General features: G+C 29.8%; 2 protein-coding genes across 3 annotated transcripts in view; one reads left to right on the top strand and one right to left on the bottom strand.

Annotated features, from left to right (window-relative positions):
• Nucleotides 1-4: 4 nt before the first annotated feature.
• On the bottom strand, nucleotides 5-27,511 carry LOC132938689 (sodium-independent sulfate anion transporter-like). Of its 2 annotated transcripts, XM_061005667.1 has the most exons (12): nucleotides 26,862-27,511; nucleotides 13,465-13,816; nucleotides 10,518-10,713; nucleotides 9,361-9,581; nucleotides 9,133-9,295; nucleotides 8,881-9,045; nucleotides 8,037-8,198; nucleotides 7,830-7,970; nucleotides 5,835-5,980; nucleotides 2,922-3,098; nucleotides 2,446-2,602; nucleotides 5-269 (listed from the first exon to the last, which is right to left on the bottom strand). In XM_061005667.1, the coding sequence occupies exons 2-12, from the start codon at nucleotides 13,651-13,653 to the stop codon at nucleotides 190-192; spliced, it is 1,797 nt and encodes a 598-aa protein (XP_060861650.1). In that variant the 5' UTR covers nucleotides 13,654-13,816; nucleotides 26,862-27,511; the 3' UTR covers nucleotides 5-189. The 2 variants fall into 2 exon arrangements, with proteins under 2 accessions (XP_060861650.1, XP_060861651.1); XM_061005668.1 differs by lacking the exons at nucleotides 10,518-10,713; nucleotides 26,862-27,511 and having other exon boundaries at nucleotides 13,465-13,590.
• The window catches only part of LOC132938690 (sodium-independent sulfate anion transporter-like), a 51,985-nt gene continuing 42,565 nt past the window's right edge, over nucleotides 18,580-27,999 (top strand). Inside the window, exon 1 of the mRNA XM_061005671.1 lies at nucleotides 18,580-18,738. The gene's annotated coding sequence lies outside the window, so the exon portion shown is untranslated. The remainder of the gene's footprint in view (nucleotides 18,739-27,999) is intronic.

Genomic DNA, 27,999 nt, shown 5'->3' with positions numbered 1-27,999 from the left:
ACACTAGAAGAATAATAAAACATTTATTAGTTTTTCACAATATTTTATAATAATATACATTATTTATATATATTTCTTAGTATATAAATATATAGTTAACAATAGAATAGTAAAAATTATATAATAATTTACAAATTTATAAATAGTTTATAGTATACAAAAGTAAAATTACATAATAATAAGTAACAATCACGCTTTGCGTTCACAAATATTTTTCATTTTAATCTCGTGTAATGTCATCGATTCAACTCCATTGAGATCAGGTTGAACTGTAATGATAAAAACATTTGAAAAATTAAAAACACATTTAGATTTAAATATGGAAATAACTTCCTATCAAGGGAAAATTAAAATTTCACTGTTTGTATTTAGGCCGTGATAATTTTACATTTTTCAAAATTAATTACTCCTTATACTATGAACATTGATCTTTTGCGTCCTAAATTTCACCAAAAATGTTGGTTTTAAAAATTATACAGAATTACATAATATTGGTCTAATAGTCTATTATACTATAATTTTAAAGTTGAAGGATTTGGCGTTGATATGAATAACAATAAGTTGAGTTATCAATTTATTGTAGTTACAAATTTATAATCTGCTTATAAATGTATTGAACTTTTATTAAACAGGATAACAAACTGTGGGTATTCCTACTGCACATAATAAGTTATGAACTATATAGTTAAATATGCATTTATTTACGAATATGTAATATATTTTTTGGGAACAAGTTATGCTTATACTTTATAGGGTCAAATAAATAAATGAACACTTCTTGAATAAATATATACGAGTACCTACTTGATTTTTCATAAAATTAAATGATCTAATTTATACCTTCATGGCTATATCTATGGAAATATTTTTTCAAGCTAAGTTTGCCCAATCTAATATTTTTATTATTTTTTGTAATTACTAATTTGCAGTATTGTTTAAATAAAACTTTTAAACTGTTATCGGGCGTTTTGATCGACATTTAATTTCAAGTAACATCATTTTTATTTTTTTAACTGAAATAGATACAAGTACCAAAGTAACCATCGATTATTTTTATACTTCGGGGGAATCGTAGAATGTTTTAATACAACAAATTCCCGAGTCAATCAACGCATCAATTAAAACGTTCTCGAATGCAATCTTGTATACATATTTTTTTAATCAATGTATCCAAAATAAATCGTCTGTAGGTGTAACACTGCAAGTAAAATACACGCGCTATTTAACTTTATTGTGGCCAACAAAAATATACAAAGATAATAGGAAATATAATTTATTTCGTAGTGGCTTAATACGGTTTTATTATATTATAGTTCCGATTGTTGAAATACCCTGCAGCTTTCCACCACGAACATGAGTTGAAGAAAAAAACAATTAGGTACCTAGTTAAAAGTCAGCGTCTGAATACTGGAAGAGAAGCAATCGGAAACAAATGCGAAAAAGGTTATTCTAATTGTTCGATACAATATAATGAGTGTTGACCACGGGTAAAATAACTTAAATAATAGTAAAAAGAAGCTCGAATATTTAAATGATAGAACCACGATAACTGATGTATACGATTAATATATTGACCACAGTTAAAGATATTATAATATTGAAAACGATCATACAGTAATTTCATCGTAGGGTATACAATTTTACCAATGGATCAGAATTAAACTAGTATAGGTAGGTACCATAAAATAATAAAGAATTCGGTAGATGAAGAACGTGTTCACAGCTGTTTGTCAATATATCAACGGTGCTTGGCACTGATCGTTTGTATATTATGTAGTTATTAATTATTTACTATACACTTATTTTACGTACCTACTTACATTAAATCGGCTTTTTCACAAAAATTCAAAATACATATAGTCACAATGTTTTATTTACAAACGTTTGATACAATTTGATACCATAAATTAAAGTTGAAGATTAAAAGAAATGTGTTGCTCCAATACTATGACAGACAGAAAATAAACTCAATACCAATAACAATTAAGGTATGTAACTATGTAATAATAATAATTTTTGAATAAATGTGAAAGTGTGGTAACTAAATCTGTAACAATGATAGATATTTAATAAATTGCTGTAAAATATCGTTTTGAAAAAAAAAATTATATGGTAATAAAATATTAATGTTGTATTTTCTAATCTATAGACCTATAAATATATAAATATTATAAACCAACATAATGGGATGTATAAATAAGATGTTCTTGTAAGACAAAATTACAGCGATTTAATGAAAAAGAATAAACTATAATATGACGAAATATGGATGGCCAAATTGTCAAAAAATTACACGATTTAAAATTTGAGTGTTAATTTCACGAAAAAGCGGTGGGTACTTGATGGATTTTTCATATTTTAGCAAGTTTAAAAACTCGGTTCCCGTGAAAAGGTTGATTTTACTAAGACATGTGAAATGTATAGTAAAGCTAAAAGTGTACATACTAAAATTAAATTTCTTAATAGAATCTTGAAGCGGAACCATAGACAAGATTTTAACGTTCAGTGTGGCTTCCAGTATAGCCGCTACACATTCCTTCGCGTTCATCAGTTCGAGTTGACATGACTCGGATTTCAGTTCATTTATCAACGATTTTATTCCCTGAAAAAAAATAAACAATAGATTCAAGTACGACGCTCTTGCATAAAACATAATGATCTAATTGTATAATGTTTTTAAATGACGTGTCTCTAGCAGACAACAAGAATAAAAGATTAAACTACATACCTGATATAAATCATAATTATTTCTCGACTAGAACTTGAAATATTACAGTACATAACGAACGACAAAAGTTATTTTTTAAGTGTCAACCGCTAGACGGAGGGTAGTGATAATAAGTTTTTTGGGAAACACTAGCTACAACGGTTGTATTGCAATTATATAATACGAATTCTAGGGCAACAATGAGTACACTTACTTGGGCAGCTGTGAAGTCGGTCTTGTCGAAATGCACGCAGTCCACGATTATGAGATTCGGTTTATTCGGACGTTCCGAAGACGACATCTCGGCAATAATCCGTTGTCGCATAAAGTCCACCGCCGGGAAAAGTAGACCGCTGCTGGGCCTCACCACCCATTTCACGTAACCCGAGTTCTAAAAAAAATTAGTTCGTCGTTCGAATTCAGTAGGTATAGAATATAACAATATGTTGTAACTGAGCTTCGTCATATAACGATCGGAAAATTCAGATGATTATTATGTAAAAGTTGGCGATGCTGGGAGAGGGGGGGGGGCACAGACCAGGCATTTGCCCAGGTCCCCGTCTTGTAAGTTAGGGCCCAAAAACTTATTTTTCCAGGGGCCCATAAAACCTTGTAGAACCCAAAATTAGGATATAAAAACTGTATAAAAAAGGGTTGAAAAATAAAAAATGGTTCTGTTTTAAATATTATAATTTGTTCGGGTTTTTTTGATTTCCAATAATAACATAATATTTTAAATTTTAGTAATTTTCATTAAAAATCTTGGAATAATTATTGGGACTTTGTCTAGAAATTCAAAATAATTGATACCTATACTAAAGTAATCAGTGGCGCAACCAGGATTTTTTCAAGGGTGGTGTCCGCCTGTAGCGTATACAGTAGTTCCCTAAATTTCAGATGACTGCTATTTATTGTTCATTGAAAAATGTATACCCAATATATTTAGTTAAAAATCACATATAATAATTTTAGTAGTTGTCGAATGTTAAGGCATTTTACAAAAATATTATACATAGGTATTAGTCATATTACAATATTACAAAATCTAAAAATCGTTTTTTTTTCTCTGATTTAACTCTTTTATGACGTCATGTGTATCAACTTTAATTTTACGGTGAATATTCAATGCTGCTAATCCATTTAGTCTATTGTCTGCTATTGAGTGTTTTGATTCTTTCTAAAGTTGAAAAAGACCTTTTAGCTTCACAAGTTGTCACGGGTAACGTTAAAAGAATCATCAGTAGTTTTTAAACGTTGGGATATAGATTTTTATTACAATTACTGATTACTTCAATAACAGTAACCATTTTTAAGTTGGTTTCCAGCCGTAGTTTAAAAACTTGATGATGCTAAATTTTTACTTCAGCTAAAATCTTTAATAAATCTTCCAAATCGTTTGCATAAAATTCCACCATAGTTTTGATTAATTTTTCTTGTTTTTCAGTAAGAGGAGCAATTGGAAAAATCATTTGAAATCCTTGAAGAATTTATTTATGTTTGATAAATCTTTCATTTAACTGACTTATAAATGAATCTAAAAAATATATATGAATTAAAGCTCTAAAGTTATCGTAATTTTCTACCGGATTTACCGTCATTAATGTTCCATAATCACGATGTCCCATAAGACAATTCCTAGTCTTCTACAAAAAATCAAAGACTCGATTACAGGAATAATTATTTTTCTATTCAATTCTATTTGAATTTTAGCGGCTTCATTTAATTGTAAATCAACAGAATCTTGTTTACCAGCTTCAATAGTAACAAAGTTTTGATATTGTTCAACCGATTGAAGGTGATAATTACATTTTTCATGAAAATTAAATTGTTCTATTGCTTTATAGTTAATACCACATTTTAAAAGGTTTAAGAAAAAGATTACCCAAGTCCTGAGACTCGATACTTTCTGCTGTTTTATCAAATATAACACAATACTTGCTATACGCCCCGTCATTTGTTTGTGAATACGCAAGCCATTTCCATTTGTCCAACCAACTTAATTGAAACTTAAATTTTTTTTTTTTAGAACTCAATTATGGGAATACAAATGTTCTTTCTGAGGTCCATATTTTTTGAAAATATTCCATTTTTGCTTTATTTGAAAGCTTTTGACTTTGACCAACATATAATTGAATATCAAATAAACTAACCTGATTATCGCAGTGTACATGTTCATGTTCTATTTGATGGCTGAAACAAGAATATTCGTTATCCGGACTAGGTTTCTCGATGTTTGTCGATGACTACGTCAATTCGTGCCGTGGTACTTTATTGACAACAAAAAATTCTGTTATACTTTTATTAGCACGTTTACTCATTTTATTTGATCGACGGCGGCAATAACCTTCGAATAACTGAACTGCATGAACTGACATAATAAAAACTCGTAGATACAGACAGTCAACACAAATATACAGCGATAATTCGATAAGATTAGCATTTAGATAAACTAGTGGTTTTCTTTATCGCATTCTCCAGTTCCCGTTTTATCGCAATATATAATAAATAATGAATAGTGCACATAGTTATAATACAGGTATGAGATATCTGTACTTAACTATCCTATGCTGTATAGTATAGATATATGTGGGTTATAATAAAATGTTTATTTTTTTAAACATAATAAATTTCCAAATTTGTTAGTATACTATATGGACAAAAAACATTTTAACAGTTATAACACATTATTATTTCTAAAGTTACGGTTCAAGGGGGTTGTCCAGATACCTAAAACACCTCCCTTGGTTGCGCCACTGAAAGTAATATTGTTTTTTATGATACTTAATATTATATTTTTATTGTTATGTTAGTTAATAAAAAAATTGGTACCTATATAATTTATAAAATTACAAAAGACTAATGTATTATATTTGTAACCCATACAAAAGTTTGTTTTGTAAATGCATGTGTCTTGCTGTATCAAATATGCAACAAACTAAACTATTAGGTTTTACTGTTCGAGTATAGGAATAGGATTTCTTTTTTACTATTTTTAGCGAATCGCTTGCATACACAATTCAAATAGAAATAAATAATAATGATAATAACCTCACGCATGGAAGGGTTGATAAAATGTAAAATGATTTGCAGTGAAAACGAAAAAGATTTATGTTTTGTGTTTACTCACAGTTTCTTTGTCGATGGAAATCAACGGTCTGGCACTGCGATAGAGCACGCACAGCAAATCAACACATATGCCGAACAAAAGTCCCAACTCGACGTCGAATATCAAACACGAGACGAACGCGGTGGTGAACGGTATTAGATCACGCCCTGTGTAATAGAACCCAATTTTTGATAAGTATAAGATATAATATAATTATTGTGATCTTAACGACTGTAGGCACCGTTAAAATTGTTCCGATTTAAACTATATTCAGTATTGGTACGTATACATATTTTGTTAACATAAACGGACGTCGGACGGTATAAAACGGGCGTGCCCAACCCGCGGGCCCGTGACCATTTTATAAAATTGGAAATTTCTTTAGGTATAGATAAATATAAAAATTATAATAATAAAAAAAAAAAAAATGTTATTTCAATAAGCTTTTAAGAATTACAAAATACCTTACAGTTTTTAAGTGTATTAATGGTGTATATTTTATCAAAATGAACAGGTATATACTGCTTGCAGTATAAATATGAATTTCGAATGTAGCTCGCGAGTTGAAAAAGGTTGGGCACGCCTGGTATAAAAGTCCCATAGCGATATCACGTATGAGACAAGCCCGTCTTTAGGTTATTTTCCGCTCTAAAGCGAAGATTTCGCCGCTCATCTTTATCGATATTTATTTAATTTTGCCGCCTTCAGTTTCTTTAAAATTGTATGCCTCCCTAAAGCAACGAATGACTTGCTTGTGCCCCAGCGACGGGCCTGGCATTATGTTTCGGCGTACACTATATCAATGTTACAGCAATATATTACAAAAGATAATAATAATATAGTATCATCGTAACATTAATTTATATGGTAATATCACGGTGACAATCGAGTGTGGTAATCGAGAGAGATAATTCTAAAATTCGGAAGACATAAATAATATCTGGTTGGTTATATACTCATATATCTAATGACTAATGAGCAATGTTGATCCACCAAGTCTAAACTGAGACATCTATGGTGGGAAAGCGGGACACTAGAGTTTTAAGATGTATTATCGAATTTTAAGATGAGTATATTTTTGAGATCATTTCATGATGTACTTTTAGTTAAATGTTACATTAACAATAAAACAGCTAGTGATATATTGAAACGGAAATTGCTGTACCTAACTACTTCGGTATACAAAAGTATATCATAAAGATAATTGTCATAGGTCTTAAACTCTAATAGGTATAAGTGTCACGAATGTCATGTCCTCGTAATATTTCATATAAAAGTAAACTTATTAGTTTACAAGTTAAACTGTAAGTTCAATCTTAAACACGATGTGGTACAGGGGTTTTGGTTTTAGTCTTGATTAATTAAGTATTAAGACAGTATTGGATGTTTCTTCATTTTTTTTAACCAATAAAAAAACGTTAAATTAATTTATATCTCTTAAATGGTTTTTATTTATAGCTTAAGTATAAAATCAAGATTGAATATTGTGAAAATTGACAAAATATTTTACCAGTTATATTACATTTATTATGTTAATACAAATGCCGCGCAAAGTCTGTTTAATAATAAAAAAAAAATGTTTAACATCGTATAAGGTCAATACATAGGTTACAAAATGTTGATAACACGTACGTTATCTCCGAGTTGAATTGTATGTTAAACCATAAACACGATAGTACCACACAGTACACTGGTTTTGGTTTTAGTCTTGTATATATAAAATACTAAAACAGTTAGATGTTACTAAACATTTCTTAGTCGATAAAAAAACATCAGAATGCATTAAAATGGTTTAAATTGTGTTTCGTATTCATAGCTAAAATATAAAAACAAGATTGAATGTTCGGGAAATTGACAAAACATTTTACCGTTTATAAAATATTTATTTTAATAATATGTTGAATATATTACGTCTTATACCTACGTCTTATAAGGTATTTACTTCTACAAATTATGATACACGTGTATGATACAACCTTATGTTGTAGATCACATTACAAATGAACGGTTACTTACTATTGGTTTTCCATAGCGAAATCACCATGTCGTATCGAAACATTGAAGTCACCGCACATATGAGTACAGCGGACAAACTAGACTTGGGTATGTAATATAGAAGTGGTGTCAAAAACAACAATGACAACATGCCCAATATAGCTAAAAATCGATTTTTAACGACGTTAACAGCGTGTACAACTTGCGATTCAATGTTTGGTCATTTACTTGTAAATATTGAGCTGAACGTTGTACGGACACCTGTTGTATGGTTAAGAGCAGACCTGGTCATACTACCCGCAACGGGCATAGATCCCATAAACGAGCTGAAAATATTACAGAATCCCAACGCTATCATCTCTTGTGATGCATCAACGACTTTTCCACCGCCTACGGAAAAAATATGATTAGATTTTTCAAACTATTATTATGTTATTATTAGGTAAGGATGCTCTGTTAATTGTATGCGAATTGACCCGGTTGTAATCAATATTTAAACAAATGCATAATACATTTTATTATAATTTAGCATTAATCTATATAGCTTTAGTAAATATATTGTATATAACGTGTTATTTGAAATCTAAAACCATATTATTAAACTAGGTACCTATAGGTACAACATAAATTTATGAAATGGGTCACGCGGTGCAATTGAGTCGAGTAAATGTAAATTCAAAAAACCGTTTGTTTAAATGTAATGTATTACATAAATAAATTATTAAGTAGGTAGGAGGTAGGTAGGTAGGTAACTAACTTGAATATTGGTGATAAATGAAAAATTAAATTGAACAACTGTCAACTGATAATTTGATCAAATGTTTTAAATAGGTAGGTAATAACCTTAATTTTTTGGATTATCAGTCAGAAGAATATAAAAAGTTTAAAAAAATAAGAAATTAAAAAATTACTAGTTACTCATTATTTTTAACGCGTTAGATTAGATTATTTTACACATTAAATTGAACTAGTTAGGTTACAAAGTTAATACGAATTAAAACTAACTAGTTAGTGCCCAGATTTGTACACAATATTAGGTATACTGTCGATATTGAAAGTCTGATTAACTTACTGAATGCTTTAGCGACCGACACTGTGCTCAAAATCGACACCAACGGCACAACTATCGCCCCAGGCCATAACCTGCACAGTCCTTCGAAAAAGGTAAACTTCTCGTCTTCGTCTTCGTAGTCCAAAAACGGAAACCTAAACTGCGGTATGCCACTAGCTATGGTACCTAAATATGACAAACGGTGTACGGTAATATAAATGCGTATTTTATTTATAATTTAAAATACATTGCTGTTTATGTATAATGTAGTACCTGTCAACACTAATGGTGACTGGCCTTGTCTGATTGAAAAATATGCGATTATCGACGATACGATGACCACGAGAACATTGCTCCCGGTGGTCAATAAAAACAATATCACCGAATATGATTTTGCTTTCATTCCTTTAGCATTGACTTTTATGGATTTTAAGCTCTGCAAACGAGGTGCGATGCTTAAACTGACGTTCGGTTTACACTATTTATATTAAGTACACTCACTTTCAATCCTATCAGCACGAAGATACATAACAGTCCCATAGCAGTGTCTGCTAATCGAAAATGTTCAATGTGTTCAACAAACTTTATCCACATTTCCATGCAGTTTTTCGCGTCATAAGAAATGCCGAACAATCCTTTTAATTGCGAGGAAGCCATAATAATAGCCGCGGCTGATGTAAATCCGCCCGTCACCGGCATCGATACGAATTCCACGACGAATCCTATACACAGGACAAGTAGAAAAAAAACCAATTCATATGTTATCTAGTTTAGCGTGAATCGAAGTTATGTCGGACTTAATAAGTTTAGTAAATAAAACAACCATCCACACTAGATTTTTAACCGATGAAAGGGCTACATGAAACTTTTACGAATAAACTGCTTCAACTTTCAAAAAAAAAAAAAAATTTAAAACCAATTAGGTTGGAATCCAGGATGATACTTGATCGGTATTTGAAGTTCAGATGTGTCGGAAAACGGATTTTATATAATTATTACATTGTGCAGTATAGATTTATGTTATTTGTTTTGTATTACACAATCGTTATACATACGCGGAATAGTATTTATTGCATATATTACAACTGTTGTTTGTATAGCACTTTTATATAATTACTGCGATTATTTGTATACAATTTTGCTTCTTCTGTGAATCAAGAGTTTTACTTTTATATAGTGTTTATTCAGTGTACATTAATTCTACACGTCAAAATGTCAAACACTGTGTAACAAAATATTTTATACGATTGCTCATACATAGTCGGTATGAATAATAGACCATTGTTCTATCCTGCGTTGGTGTAATTTTAAAGTTTTAAAGTTTCAACTACCTATGCCCCTATAATATTATACACCCGTTTCGGGCATTAAGAAAATTATTACTACTGTACGCGTCGTATATGCAATGTACTCTATAGAAATTTAGTCTCTAGTCAGTCTTTAAACGACTTGCATTTAAGCATATTTGACACAACGACAACGACAACCCCCCCCCCCCTGGTATACTTTTGAACGATATTTACATTGATAAAATATTAAAGCATTTTTTTTTTTTTTGATGATATAAATTATTATTCTTGATAAACACACCGTTAAATTATGAAATGGAAATAAATCGTGGTTGGATCGAATTTTATCTGATAACAAACTTGCCGTACCTAAGCGGAAAAGTCCACATATGAGCTCGACAATCCCGGACACAAAACAGAGAATTACCGCCGTAGTTGGTAGCGCTGGATTGACGTAGTTGAAAGTGAGCAACGCAACAACGGACGCAGGGCCGATAGTAATTTGACGTACTGATCCAAATATTATGTACATCACGCTACCGAAGCATGCAGCATACAATCCAAACTAATAAAACAATTCATAATGATCAACACATCGCAGTTAGAAAATATTTAAATATATCAGGTAGGCATACCCTCAAGTAGTTATCAAAATATGTATTCAGACATTCTTTTGTCAAATTTTAAAATAGCTAAAACACGCCGATAAAGCCGCGAACGTCGATTTCGATAATGTGTAGCGGTCGGAATAATATTCTCTTCAAAACCGTAGCTACACGAAAATAATCGAATATCCATGTTCTCTCTTAAGACACAAGATACCTGATGACCTACCTACCTATAAGAAGACTTTGTATAGGCGCATAATATACGTGAGTGAACTAGGTCACCAATAGAATTTATTTTTTTCAAAATATTCCATGTACATTTTTGATTACATTTTTCCTTTACACTCGTCGAGTTTTTAAAACTTGGCGCTTATACCTTAAGTTTCATAACAATGGACTATGGCATAGTTTTATGATATTATTATGATGACAAATGATAATAAAGTGATTTAAAGTTAATCGCGACAATACACTGTACAGTACCTACGGTTATAAACTTATATGGACATTGACGCAATCAAGATTCATTTGTTTTGTGTATTTTTGTGGGGGGGGGGATTAGTTTACGTAAATATCAAATATTGATTAAATTATGGATAAAAATCAAAAACAATTATAAAGTTCAAATTTTTCAAAACCCGAGTTTTGTGTACTACTCCATGTAGCTCATCCTCTTTATGTTTCGAATGAAATACGCTCCATTATAAAAATACTACCTCATCCGACACCCGACATTGACTAAAAACAAATAAGTTAAGGGGCGATATATAAAAGATTCAGAAACCGACTCTACAATCATTTAAATCCTATGATCATGGACTTAGCATCCAATAACCTCACAACGTCGTCTGAAAATAAATTGGTTTTAATGTCATAGTAATAATCAACTCATTGTGTTTATTTTATTTTAAATTGTTTTAAATAAAGCCTCGGTGACTATGGCCATTGGCTGTTATTGTGCTTATATTATCCTATAGAGTAAGAGGCAGGAGGTCTAAGATAAATATTCAATACCTATTGATATAGTCCCATAATTATTGTTATAATTAGAGTTTAATTTTTTTCCATTGATCTAAAATTAAGATAACCAACAATTTGTTTCATATTACAGTAGAGTGATTTCATACCTTCAATGGTTTTACAAAAATTTAAATAGATGAAAATGTAATATTTATTTAGTCATGTTTCTATAAGTTATTATTCAGACAATTATTATCAAGGCTGGGCAAGTTAATGATTTTTTTAAACTCAGTTAAGTTAATATGCATCAGTAACAAAAAGTTAAAAGTTAATTTGTTTATATAACGCTAGCGTACTTAATTTTTTTCCAACCCAAAACTAAATTATAGGATATAGTGTTAATACTTCATACAGCATTTCCGTATAAGTTAGATTCGAATGATTTAAATTTTTAACTTTAAACAATTTACGATACATATTTTTTGACATGAAAACGAAATAGAGTGAAATAGTGAAATATTATAAGACTAAAAACAAAATAAATTAATTTAACTTACTTCTTGAAATGAAAAATTAACTTGTTGATTTCACGTTAATTAAGAAAGAAATTTAGTAAGTTAACAGTTAAGTTAAGGAAAGGCCAAAAGTAACTAGTTAAGTTAAAAAGTTTAAATTAAATTAACTTTTTAACTTAACTTTAACTTTTCAACTCGTTAATGCCCAGCCTTGATTATTGCAAATCGTAAAATGTTAAAATATTAATATAGTTTCCCTACTATAGTTTTTATATAAATTTAAAAAAAGCAAAGACCAAACAATAAATATTATCCTCCCAGTTTTATAGAATTTTTATCTAACTCTTTTCGTAAATATATATTAATAAATATTATATAATAATATTATTTATTGTGTCATATGAATTACAAGTATAACTATTACCCTTGATATAGATAATGTTTAATAGCTGGGAAACTATTCTATATAGTTCGAATTCTGATTTAGGTAGGTATATCATTATTAAAAAGAAAGAAAACCATTTGCTAAATAATTGATAGTAAGGAATGGGGTTATCGTTTGAAAAACAGAAGTTTGTATTGCCTGCACAGGGCATACCTACTTTTTAAACGGTACAAAAGTACTCGAACTGTGGTCTTAAATAGATTCCATCCAGTGATTTTCTGTCTTTGACTAACACACTCGCTACATAGTATAAACTGTAGACGTGTTTTTTGCCAAACATACCAACTGATCTAATAATATGGGATAAGAATTCTGAAAACGGATTTGAATTCGTCTTCAAGTCTACTTGAAATCGACTTTCCCAAATTGTTGATATTATCCCCCAAATTCCTAAAAACGTCATATATAAAAAGATTATTTAAACATTCTTGTGATTCAATTTTTGGAGAAGTTAAAATCAAAAAATCAAAAATGTGGGAAAGTCAATTTCAAGTAGACTTGACGACAGATTCAAATCCGTTTTTAGAATTCTTATCCCATATTATTAGATCAGTTGGTATGTTTGGCAAAGAACTCGTCTAAAATCCTATGTCGCGCGTGTGTTGGACAAAATCAGAAAATCGCGGTATCGAATCCCCTTGATTTGCAGGTACCTAAGTACCTTTTAAACATTTTCGGGTTTTTCATAATTAGGAAAAAAAGAGAGAGGTGGTGAGCACGGACGGCGAATCATCCTGCTGCGTGGTAGGTGTACACAGTTTAAACGCACACGCGATAAGCACACTTACGAGTGGGTCAAGTCCCGCCAGCGACGCGTAGGCTATAGATTGGGGCATCAGCGTGAGCGCTACGGTGATACCCGACACGGCGTCGTACAGCAAGTCCGACTTCTTGTACTGTGGCATCCATGTAAGTATCGGCAAATAGCCGACCAATGTGTCATGTAGACGGTCGCCACAAGACCCCGTGTGCACCATAATGACGGCGCGTTATGTCCTCGGCGCGGCGATTCACTGCTTGTCGAGCATCAATCGTTCGCCGTACGTTCGCTGGTGGTACGGTGCAGTTGCAGCTGCACCCAGATCTCCGGGCTGTAACACTATATTATGGATAAGACACGTGATTCGTGTGAACAGTCGGCTGTAACAGAAAAAATAATATACGACGTTGAAACAATATCGACATAGGTACAGGAACAGAGTGGGCAGTCCGGTGGTTAAGTGCACGCATGTGTCAATCGTATATGATAAATATTATACCTATACATATATTATATAATATATATATGTAACCGCAACACATTTCAAATATATTTCTGCAAAGAGCACGCTAAGCCCGCGTGCGTTGTCTCCGTTTTACTAATGCATAACGTCATGGACAATTGTACGTTCCGAGTAATCTATTTAACTCGGGTATGTTATTAATATATAAGAGCTAATTGATTATCAAATTTAGAAGTAAGAGTATACTATCTAGTGAACCTCGTAGGTATTTTTTTAGATTTTAATTTTAAAGCAAATTATGAGTATTTTAAACAATTTACAATTTTATAACATTAATACGTCTAAGTAAAACTCAACACTACTTCATTTTCAAAATATACTTAAAAGAGTTGGTCAACTATTTACTGACGCGTAGTACAATAAAATAAAAATAGGTTCAAATAATGTTACGAAATTGAACTTATCACTGAATGTGTGGCGCTTAACTGTCGTAGAATTATTGGATAGGTTATTACAATGATTATTACAGATTAATGTAAAATATATATTTTTAAAAATATTGTCCATGCATACCTATGTGCAACAAAACAAAATTGTTTTGATTTGTCATTATCATTACCATTATTCCCTTCTTTATCAAAAAGTAACAAATGTTTTTAGATATGTTACCTGTATATAATAATTAATGAACTGCAATAGAACAAATGTTTTAAATATAAAACGCAATTATTTATAATAATTAATCGAAGTATTGAATAAGTATTTTATAGTTATTACTTAAAAATTAAATAGTATTTTAAATAATTTTCAAAAGTATTTGTACTTTAAGTCAAATGTATAGACATTATTAAAAGAAAAAAAATTTTTAAAATTTAAACACTTATGTTTAATTATTATATAATAATAACAAATATTTTCGTTGAAATTCAAATACGTAATGAAGCAGCTTTAAAGTCATAGTTTTCGTACTATATTATTTATCATCGCCCTGTTTGGTAATACAATACATTATCGTCAATACTATGGACAAACTCTGAACAGACTTGTTGAATTTATAGTTTTCGAATAAAATAGTTATAATTTGTATTCATGTTCATTCGGTTTTTTCGACTAATAAATGTATAAACAATGCAAACCGTCCATACAATACAATTCCGTAATCTCTTTCATAAGTTATTATTATCGTTATGATATAAAATTCATAATAACTAACATTTGTAATTAATTGTTAAACGTATAACCGTAAATTGTAATTAACCTTACTCCGCAGAATGATGTACTGTAAGAATAAGACTATATAATAAGACTCTATCTATTTTTTTTTAATAACCGTGGCATATACAATACACCATACATACTATATACACTTCAATAAATTAACGAACATTTTATTATAAGTTGTAACTCGTCAGAAATTTTAAATGTACGATATAATAAACAATGCGACTCGCGAAGAAGTAACCGACCGGCGTCATATTATGATAGTATACCTTAAGTCATGAAAAAAACCCTTCAAAAAGGTGGTCCAACTTTCTTTTATTTTAGTTATGGCAATTGAACTTTTTTTAAGAGTATATTTTATTTATGTAACTAGTTGGAGTCCTATAAGTACATAAACATAAAAATATTCAACTATCGTTCGAGCCAAAATGGAATTCGTGTGTGAGCCCCCCCCCCCCCCCCCCCCCCCAACAGCAACCCAGGGGTTGAACGAAACTATGAACATTCCCCGAGTCTCAAGGAATATGTGTACAATATGTAATGCCAATTGGTCTTCATGTCTACATATAAGACCTCTCCAAAAATACATTCATTTTTATATTTATATGATAAAAAATATAATATGATAAAGGACAAAGGTATATTATGTTACTGTGCTACTCAGGGCTAGTTTAGCTTTCTATCAGTGAAATAATGTTTTGAATATGTTCATTAGTCACCAATAGTATACACTGACAGGGTTTACATACGAAAACATTTTACCTTTTTTCAATGTAATATAGATTATTGTATACAACGTTAAGAATAAATACATTTTACAGACGTTTATATAGGCGACCGCGTTTTTTAATATTTATAATTTTACTGCAGTGGTTGAACTCTCTCGTCGATTATGATAATGCATAATGTGACATGCACACGCAAAGAATAAAGAACATTGAACAATATTAGTTAATAGTATTCATTAAATACTACTAATAATAAAAAATAACAATAACCGCTTTTACGTTAAATGAAACTACATGGTACACTGGCACTATGTCGACTGAAACATTAGTGAACATTTTTTTTTTCATAATATGAAATTAAAATCAGTCCGTAAATAGGTAGTCAGTAATGTACCTACCATTCATTAGTCATAGATTAATTTATTAAGTTGTATGGGCGTAAGTTGTGTTAACTACGACGAACCATTAATTGTTATCGATGCCTGAAAAGTGAAAAGAAGAAATTTATTATTGTATAGATGTATACAAAAAAATATAAATAATTGCCGTATGTTATATAGCTTCATAACTGACCAACTATAATCACAAGTTCCAGAGGAGTATATTATAGTATAAATCTATGAATGATAAATGTTTTTTGTTAATAAGTAACCATAACAACAAAAACCTTACAAAAAATCGGTGAGAAACAAAAAACGTGTATCCAGCCCAAAAATATAAAAAAACTAAAAGACCATAATATAATATAATTTATTTATTTAGTTTATCTTTCTTTCAAGTATTTTGCTGTATGTAGCGGGTTGGTTCATTTTTAAGTAATGTTTAACTATGACTATGATTTTCAATGTACCAACAAGGGGGTCATCGTCGTCTCATTCGGCCGTCCCTCGTTCGCTCTGTCCGACAGTATTAAACTTTTTAAATTTGACTTACAGCTTTGTTTCCGGTCGCTTATTTTTATTACGGTATGATGACGTCCTCCAAAAGGGTTGAATAGTTTTATAATTTATAATATTACCTTAGTCTCGATATAGATATTTAAATTTCACTTAGCTTGGCGAATGGCTTGTGCCACTTGTTTCGCCAAGTTCCGTTGGCGTTTGATCAAAGTATTATTATTTTTTCATCGTATTTTTACGTGATACTGTTGAAACAAGCGTTAGGTGTTTGTGTGTGTGCAACAAGGTTTACGGCCTTGTCAGCTATTTTTCATAGCCTTTAATCGTTTCATAATCCATATCTTTCATATTGTATAACACGGGTATATGACGGTATTAGGTACTATGCGAAAACAACCAGGGATTCGCAAGTTGGCTAGCTCAATGTGGCTCATGTTTGTACGATACAAATTATTAAAAGACGATAAATTGCCTGACGTAACATTTCAAAATTAAACAAACCTGCAGTGTAGTGGAAGAAGGGAAGTTATTTTACTTTTAGTGATTGAATCACACAATCTTTCAAAATTGTAATTAAGTTCTTTTTTTTTTTTGGTCATGTTAAATTTTTTTTTGAGTTCGAAAAGTAATTTCATTATAATCAGTTCCTTTTTATTTTCAATCGACGCTAAATAATTATGTGTGAATACATCAACTTTGATAATTAAATATAATATGCAATTATATAAAATATTTTTTTAAGAACAATACCTAATTATTTACATATTTTTTAATTTTTTAATTTATTTTAAATAACAATGTGTTTTCCAAATTATTATTTGTTTAAGATAAAACTTTTTCGTGAAATAGCTATTACAAAAACGTTAGAAAATCGTACTTAAATAATATATTTATGTGTATCAGTGGGGGTAGCCAGTGAATTTTTATGGGGGGGGGGGGGCTAAGTATACGAATACAATATGTATTTTATTAACACTTTTTATTTTTTTATTAATCTTGATAAAATTCTAAGGTTAACATGGTCAATGGGGGGGGGGGGGCTATAGCCCCCTTAGCCACCCCCTGGGCTACGCCACTGATATGTATATATTATCAATTGGTTTAATAAAAATGTATAAAAAAAATAAAGCAACGAGTAATTCAATCATTTTATTGCAAACTAGTTATATTTAAAATTTTGTATACATTACTGAAAGTAAAAATGTAATTAATATAATTAATTTATCATTAAATTACTTATAAAGTAATTTTGGTAAAGTAACTTGCAAATTTAAGTTAAGTTATCTACAAACATTGCAAACATTGAAACATGTAACTCATGTGAGACATAGATCGAATTGATGAAATTTCGAATACCTACTGAACATTTACAAATTACAATTTACTGACAAAAATAATAAACTATGATCGTCTGTAATAATAATACAAATACAACTGATTGTTGAAATAGTCCACGTTATAGAGTTATATGACTTATATAATTGAATCTATAATGAATAGAAATTTCAATTTTAGCGTGTAAATACATAATTTATTTAAATACAATTCCGAAACAATATCATAAAATGGTTTCTTTAAAGTGAATATTTTGTCTAATATTTGTTTGAAGTTCGGTGCGTAAATTGACTTGATTATTAAGTATTGTTTAAAATTGGTTCTACGTAACTACGTAAGTATGAAAAATTAAATGGTTTTAACCCCGCTATTACAGAACGAATCTAAGGGAATATGTAAACGACATATTATGCTGTCATTAACCGATCTTTTTAGCAAAAAGTTTTAAGTCCAAACTAAATAAACAGAAAAAAATTTGTTCAGTTGTTCTTGTGGCTTCGAACTAAGATGTTCCCAATTTAAGTATCTTAATAATTTAAGTGAATTTAAGGTGAATAACTGCAACACCTAACAGAAGTCATGACATGGCCTTTTTTCATAATTCAGTTCAAATCAAGACGATCATTCGTGGAAGAGAACTAATGACTTCTACTGTAGTAATTATCCATATAACTATATATTATATTTATAATACGATTGTTTTTATTTTATTTTTGTGTCAATTTATTTTGTTTTAAATGTTACAATTTATATAATTATACAATCGTATGCTCGTGGTCTGTGGCAATTTGTAATCACGTAATGTGAATCATCCAAGGTTTGTTGTTGATAATATATATAGAAATATTTGAGGTTTGTATTGGTAGTATATATATCATAATCATTATTATTTTTTAAATCTTTATCGTCGAGATGAGTTTTTGTTAAACGTATTAATGACCTTATATAATTATTGTTATTATTATTATTATTTTTTTTTTTTGGTATTTTAATTCGTACTGTTATGCTCAGTATTATGTTATTATATCTCAAGGATCAACACTAAAAAAAAAAATTGTTATTTAAAAACAATAAAACAAACACAATACATTAATCGCTCCGCTATGATTAGTATGACAAGTGTAAAATCAAAAAAGGTCCAAATCAACTGAATAGGAATAATATTGTATTACACAAAGTCATAGCCATAGGACATCTGTGTATACCTAAATATATACCAAAAATTGTATTTAGGTCATATAGTTTTTTATTTTGTTTAGGAATTTTTTGTTTGAAGTTTTGTTCCGCTATGCGGAAATATACCGAAACATTTTTTTTCGAACTATACTTAAATACCAATTTTTAACTTACTTATACTCCTATTCTGACCCTCTTTAGAAATACATTTTTACGGTTTTCTGGCACGTTTCTAAAAAAAACATATTATTTTATTGGTTAAATTCGAATGAGTTTAGGAAATCTGCACACAGATCCTATTGCGAGGTTTGATTCTCTAATGAGATGATGTTTATACTAGGTACCTAACTATATCAAATAGCTAATTGGCATTACAAATTATTGCGAGACGGACAATGTCCATTGACGATATGGAATAATCGACAAAACAATATTTGTGAGTGCATAGTGCATTTTCGTGCATTTATTTATATAATATGGTATTAATAATTAAATTTATAAATGTAAATGGTTTGTATTCGTAAAATTATTTCGGTGACGGACGACGAATAAAACCGCACTAATACGATTAGTAAATTCAACTCGTCAAACATAATATTATAATATTATAGATTACAGTTATAACACCATAACCTAACCTAACCTGTCTACTACAGTAGTACGATGTTGTTATTTGTTAATGTCGAATGACTTTGGACGGTTTGTTATTGTACCCCACCAAAAGAATACGATCTCGCAAATTTCTCTCACCGCACATGTTTTTGTGTTGTTTTGTGATTGGATATAAGCGTTGAATGTATTAATTTGCAACATATATATATAACATAACATATTGTTTTTTTAATTTAATGCATTATCTATTTTTTGTGAAAATTCAAGTTTAGTCTGATTTTACAAGACTATTACCAAAATAATACTTTACCTAGTACCTATAGACAATTGATAAAAATAAGGAGCAGCATGCAAATACAGCCTGTTAAAATGGAAAGAAAAATGCTAATCCTACAAACAGGCTGTATAAATAATATTCTTTGGCTATATTTATAAAAAAAAATTTGTTTGTACGTGTCCCTGCCCCGGGAAATTGCACATGGTAGTACACGCTTGTTCCTGTGTATTGTCCAGTAATATTGCTTACACCATTGATTAGTCCACATTTTGATACTATTTTTTTTCGTTGTAATTTTTAGGTAATCGATTATTTAACGATGGTCTCTATTTTAATAAAAAATATTCGACCTAGGATTATGAAATTAAATCTGAATCTAGGTGATCGCTTTACCTATAGTATATTTTTTATAACTAGCTATAGGTAGATACTTATGAAAATGTAATGTCTGTTTTAGCTTTGTTATACCATACTTTTCTTTTTTGGCCATGGTCTGTGCATCACTAGGGGGGTTTTGTAAGCATGATCACCCCTATTCTTCCATTTAACAGTACATTTATTCAAATTCTGGTTTTTAGAAATTTTAAGTACACCTAATACATTTAGTTTAATCCTTTAGACATATTTTCGTACACTTTTCAAGGAGTGTCCTCTTGGTGACAATACAAACATCTGTTTGACAAAACATGAACCCCCCTTATTCATTTTCTACTATTAGCTGGACTGATTTTTTAGAGAATTTAGATGCTATCTATAAATCAAAATTCATAGTGTGTAGTTTTTGAGTTATTAAACTGTTTGTATACTATGAATAATAGATCTATGGTAATGGTTTTTAGTAGATATGGTGGGCTTAGACAATTTAAAAAGTTACTTTATAATTGATCTATCAATATAAATAATTTGTAAAATATAATATAACCATTACCATAGATCTATTATCCTTAGTACACAAAGTTAAATAACTCAAAAACTACCCACTTGAATTTTGATTTATAGATGCATCTAAATTCTTAAAAAAAAGTCTGCTTATAGTTGAAAATGAATAAGGGGGGTTCCTGTTTGAAAAACAGAAGTTTGTATTGTCACAGGGTCATCCTTAAGTGGTACGAAAAATCTCAAGGATTAAAAAAAATGTCTTCAGGTGTATTTAAAAATTTCAAAAACCAGAATTTGAATATAATATGCATATTTTTCAAGCATACAAATAGAGTGAGTATGCTCAAAAAATTAACCTGTACATAAATGCATTTATTTTATTAAAAGTAAATATACGGCCTTTTAAATTAATAGTACATAATATATATACATTATGCATATAATATACATGCACATTACATATATACATTTTGTATATATCATACCATAATAGTTTTACAATAAAATTAACGAGTTTAATGTGTGTAACTTAAGACATATAGTATTTTTTGATTAGATTCTTCTATACGTCGGTATAATATACTATGTATATTTTAGTTATAAATTCCAGCTATACAGACTTAATGTAATACAATCATTGATGTTATTCGAGTATACAAATGCATGGTAAATCGTAATCATATAATATGTTTAAATATCAAGCCTGCGCTACGATGTGTAATTAGTTAATTTTAATGTTATTTGGAATTGTAATCATGGTTCTTTCTTTTCTATGATAAAACGATTTCGTTTCATTTCTATAATCAAAAGTATAAATCTATACTATATATTATACTGTTATATCTCTAAATTCCTCTGTATTATCTTTTATCCATATCAATAAAAAGAAATATTTGGACATGCGCACGTGCGCGCCCTGGCGTGTGTGTGTGTGTGTGTTAGTGATCCACAGACAAATTTATCGCACTCGTGGTTCTCAAATTGTATACATAGATAATCCTATACCCGAGGATGTGTATCTCGAAGTCAAATTTTAATTCTTGCATTTTAAAGAGGGGCTCATACAGGTATTTGCTGACTCTCGAAAAACGAAACATTATTCTTTTGTATCCGGTAGCCGTTCAGTCATTGCCCAAAAATTAAAAAATATATTGTAATTGTATATCATTTTTGATCTGCAATTTATATTTGGTTACAACCACCCAAATGACTGTCAAAAATAAGTGTAGCTCACATGTTTTAACGAAATTTAAGAAGGGATCAGTCCATGGGCATTTAATTTGTTAAGGGCAACGCCGCGCAGGACCATAAAATATAGCAGGGCCACTAATATGACCATAATTTTATTAATTGTTATTTTTTTTCCAATTTCGTCTACCGAGTTTCTTTTTATGCTGCTTATCAACTATATGACCATGTTTGCGCATTAAACCTACGGTTACTTATAGATGTTATAATTCAAAAATTATAATATTATAATAATTATACGATTTGGTCACTTCATCAGAAAAATAGCAGGTAGGTACTATATATTATGGTAGTATACTAATATAATGTATACTTACACTTATTTATGCTTATGTTAGGTATGTAGTAGGTATATAATATAGCATATCGCATAGGTGGTGATCGGGAGGGGCGCGCTTACCGGAGTTTAACCCCCCTAAAAGTCCGTCGAGCCCCTTCCTTTTTGGTTGTATGGGATCGAAGCCCCCCATTCTCATTGATGTTAATAATGTTAGCCCCCCCCCCTGCAATTTTGACGGAGTTCTGCCTATGGTGTATCAACACCGACAACCGATCTAAACCTATTTAATAATAATTAATATTCTGGCGTGTTATATGAAAATTTGAGATTATTTTGTCACGGTTGCTATAGCTCATAGGTTACGGCCAGATTTGATGCGCTGTGCATTTTAAAATAATAGAAATCCACGCTACAAACAAATAGAACACAGCACATATTTTAAAAACATCGAAGTGTTTAATATAAGAAATATTTAGGTGCCTATGACATTATTTTGTACATCGGGTGTTGCCTTATTCAATATACTATACATACAATTGAATCAATTATTTGGGAAAACGGATAATTTTAGGTTTCTGCATACCTATTATACCCGTTTGTTGGTTTATCACTTACATTTATTGTTCGTCAACATTACGATTAATTTATGTTAGGTACGGTTTTCCGTTTTTAATTTTATTAACGTTGTCAATTTTATTGAAACTAAAAAAAAAAAACAAGTGTGTTACGCCATTATTTTTAATTTCAGTAAAAACAATTTATGAGGAATCTTGTATTAAATTGTCAATCCTTTTGTGTCAACATTTAAAATGTTATGAATTTTAACTACAAATTAATTTACATATTTTCGTAATTTTCATGATTTTAACAAATTTGGTTAAAATTTTAACTTAAAATGCTTTTTTAACTTAAAAATTGTGTCATTTATATTTCAAGTTTTTTATACTGAATAACTACATTTTATCGTACACCAATGAAAAATAATCTAAAAAAGTCAACTATTTTTTATTTTCTAAGTTATCCATAAATAGCATAAAAAGAGCAAAAATATTTTAAAAATTATATAATTTATAATAAATTTTAATTGGTAAAATTTTCAGATGAGTATCTAAAGTTATTCATATATTATGAGTAACAACAAAAATTCAAAACGATTTTGTCAAAATTTGGTTTTGCGTAAACATTTCAGTTTTTTTCCTATTTTGTTTTTGATTTTCTTAATTATTTTCAAAAGTATATCTACTTGGAATTTGTATTTTTTACCCCCCCTAGTACAAACTAGATCAATCATTGTTTTTTGATCTTAAATGTGACTTCAGATACAATAAAAAAAATTGTTAAAAAAAATGCCACACATTCCTCCGCTTAGTATCTAAAAAACTAATTTTTTGTGTTATGTCTTGTGAAAAAGACAACTGTTACTTGTACGTTAATTATTATAATTAATCGGGTAGTGAACATTTATAGTTCAACTCTTAGTTTTTTTTTTTTTACAAACAAATCTATCCTGAAAATCAATCATCTCAAAGTAGTAAGCAACTAGAAAATATTTTATTTTCACCGTCTAGTTAGCTATAAAATCAATTTTCAAGTATCAGATTTAAAAAATAAAACGAAGATAAATATTGACGGTGGGAATAAACATAGTCGGAAACCCTATCCATACCTATACGTCCTACATAGTAATGTTACTTATCAATTTGCATATTATGAGAAATGGTTATACTATGTATATATATAGATAAAAGTCAATATTTATTAGTGGCGAGTATATTTATCAAGGCTAATTTATTCAAATAGCTTTATCATTTCAATAATAAAAAATTGAACAAAATAATTTTGATAGGCATTAGCGTCATATTTCAATTCATTCATAAAATATTTGAACGAATGGAAATCGCAACGTGACTACCGAAAATATGTGATTTTCCTTCCTAGGTTTTAGATTCTGAGCGGAGCGATTAAGAGGACGCTTTACCCGCATGTGTCGTTTCCGTCTTACAAATGCACAACATAGCAAAAACTGTTTTGCGCGGGAAAGAAACGAGAAGGCTACAGTCATAGCTAAGAAACGAGATTTTCACCACATAAAAAGGAGAACTTTGGCTGTGCAACGTTGTTTTTAATTTTTTTGATATCACTTATATGAAAAAAAGTTCTTACTGTTTCAAAAACCATTATTGTCTGTGTTTTTCAAACTTGAAAAACTTTTTTTATTTAAATGATATCAAACAAATAAAAGCAACGTTGCACAGCCAGAGTTTTCCTTTTTATATGGTGAAAATCTCGTTTCATAGTTATGATTGTAGCCTTCTCGGTTCTTTCCCGCGCAAAACAGTTTTTGCTATGTTGTGCATTTGTAAGACGTAGACAACGCATAGCGTCCTCTTAATGTATTGATTTTAGTAGGTATTTTAGAATTGTATTTTTTTTGTCTGTTATCACTTTTTGAAATAGTAAAAATTCTTCAATCTCATAAATAGTTCTTACTGAGGGAGATGGTAAACTGCGGAAAAACTACCGTTTTTTTTTTAAAAAAAAGTCGATAATATGTAAACTGAGGCAATTAAAAATTGAACACAGTACAATCTGCGACAAAACCGATAAGATACATCATACAATAAATTATACAAACGGCGACAATTTATTTTATAGTAAGTTAGTAGGTATACTGAGACACTAAGTAGGATTATCACAAGTAATGGAACTGATATTTACTGTGTTGAATTAAAACTTGAAAATACATTTGAATTTATCTTATCAATTTGTCCGCAACATAACATAACTAATTAAACGATATCGGTACACAACACATAACTACATAAGTATATATGATTTACGTCCTACCTATACATTATATACCTATATACATATGTATATATGTATATCGTTATGTATATACAGTGTATAGTATATGTATTATAAACATTTAATTGCTGCGTTTGTATAACTTATCTTATCGTTTTGATTCGTTTTGTCGTAGATTGTATACTAATACGACTAGTTTTGAGTTATATATAGACATTTTCAATTTTTAATTTTTAAATTTTTTTAGTTTTTACTCTACAATTTCAATACAATTGTATTCGTTGGGTCAAAAAGCTAGAACATTTAATACAAAATTCCTTATAAGTTGTTATAAATTGTTTTTTTTATAAGTATTTAAAGTTCATTTTTGACAAAACTTAACAAAATTTCGAATATGATCAACTATTGTAATTAAAAAATTATAAAATGTTAAAATGTTCAATTTTTATAGCTAAGGATTGAAAACTTAAAATAAAGATTCTCATATATAGTTCATACTTTAACCAAGAAATCTAAAAAATATATAAACATAGTTATTTTTTACAGACATTTTAAATTCAAATTTGGCGAAATTAATAAATTATAAATATTATAAAATATGAAGACATTATTGTTAAAACATATTTTGTTGTATTTATTTTGATAACTTGTATAATTTTCAATTTTGGGTCTGTTTAGTAATGTTTCTGTACAGTTTTTAGCTGTATATTTACGATATGATGCCTACTGCCTGATTCCATGCCTCAGAACTAACAAACCAAATACAAGCCATCCTAAAAAATTTAAGTTTTTTAATTTACATTTAATAGTTGTTTATTTTTAATATTATTTTTTTCAGATAGGTATTTTCTATATTTAAATAATATCAGTTATACTTGAAAAACCCTAAGTGTATATTTACTCTAGTTATGTAAATTTCTAACTGCTTTTAAATGAAATATAGTTGAAGACACTGGCCTGCGCAAGGGGGTCCAATGTCTGTACCTACTTGATAATTTTTGTTTCCATACAAAATACTAGCTGATCTATGAATGATATTATTAAATACTAATAATTATTATAATATTGTACCTAGTTGATGTATTTACAAGTTCTAATTTGAATACAATTAAGACTTTTTGAATACCCAACCAAAGTTGTACAACAACAAAAGTTATCATTGGAATTAAGTATATAGGTTTATTATTAGTGTTCTTCGAAAAAAAAATATAATGACACTGAAAATTATCAAAATCATAATTAATAATTCATTTTTATTATTTTTGAAAACTATAATATTAAATGTATAATTATTCTTAAAATGAACTAAATTTTAAATGAATGGCGATGTGCGGATGGTAAAAATCATGAAAAATTAATGTTAAGACACTATTTTTATTTATAATTTTATCACAGCGTACATTGGTACCTGTGTACGATACGCAGGGACTAACGGAAAGCACGATTTTTCGGGGTATTGTTTAAGGTAAAAAAATTAAAATTAGTAGAAAAAGACTTACCGTATCGTATATTATACGCACGCCTTTGCCGCGGTACAACAGAACGAGCCGAAGACGTTGACAGCGGTCTCGGTCAACGCATCGCGTGTGCCGAGGAATTTTCGTAACCGTAAAAAAAAAAAAAACACGGAATCGCGAAAAAAAAAAATTCTATGCACGACCGAGCGTAGATTTTTTCGTCCGACGGAATCGTGTTTCGTGTTATTGTACAATATTATCCTGTCTGTAATATATGATAAAAGTAGATGGGTAAGATAGATACCTACCTACCGAAACCGGCGCGATAAACGAAGATCAACGAAACCGGCGCGAACGCGTGCTATTACGATTGTCTCTACAATAATAACAATATATTATAATATAATACGAAACACGCGCTGCGTGCTGCGGTGCGCGCGTATACAGATATTGTATACGTCTAAGGATGAAGACGATGATTTTATACTGAAATATAATACAATATAAGCACGTTAAACATGTATACACCGCGATCGGAGTGCGCGAAGACCGCTAATCGCGTGACGTATCGTGTAATGCGTACCTACAATATAATATACTTAATATTATTGTTAAAAAAAAAATCGCCACTAGGGCAACGGTAGTGTTGGCTGTACAGCGTGTTTGCTGGTCGCCCGCGAACACTAATTTGATAGCAATAAAATATTGTGTTTATATATAATATAGGTAACTAGGTAGGTATAGGTAGGTAGGTAGGTAGTACCACACTTATACTACCTAGTGATATATATAATATTATTTCGTACTCGGCCGCGGCGGGAGTGGGATAATATCTCTCGACCGCGTCGGACGCGAAACATATAATACTATACAAGGTGATCCCATAATGGTATTAAACACTCATTTTCCCGGTAAATTATAAAAAGTTTTGGGAATTCGGAGATTTTCCATAGTAAAATAACATTTGAACAAAAAAAAAAGTTATATTTTTACAATATCTTCATTGTCTTCATAACTCTTTATACAGATTTATCTTTATAAGTGACAATTGAGTAATTTAAATGTGTAATATAAAAATCGAATTTTGAACCAGTAGTTATACATTATAAATTATAAGCAGTATAATAATTACTTATATAAGTAGAGCTAAGATTTATATGCATTTGCATGTTTTTTTCCC

This window comes from Metopolophium dirhodum, chromosome 2 (assembly GCF_019925205.1).
Source record: "Metopolophium dirhodum isolate CAU chromosome 2, ASM1992520v1, whole genome shotgun sequence".
In the NCBI taxonomy this organism is placed as follows: Eukaryota; Metazoa; Arthropoda; class Insecta; order Hemiptera; family Aphididae; genus Metopolophium; species Metopolophium dirhodum.
The sequence above is the reverse complement of the archived record's forward strand: the minus strand, read 5'-3'. Positions and strand labels throughout refer to the sequence as shown.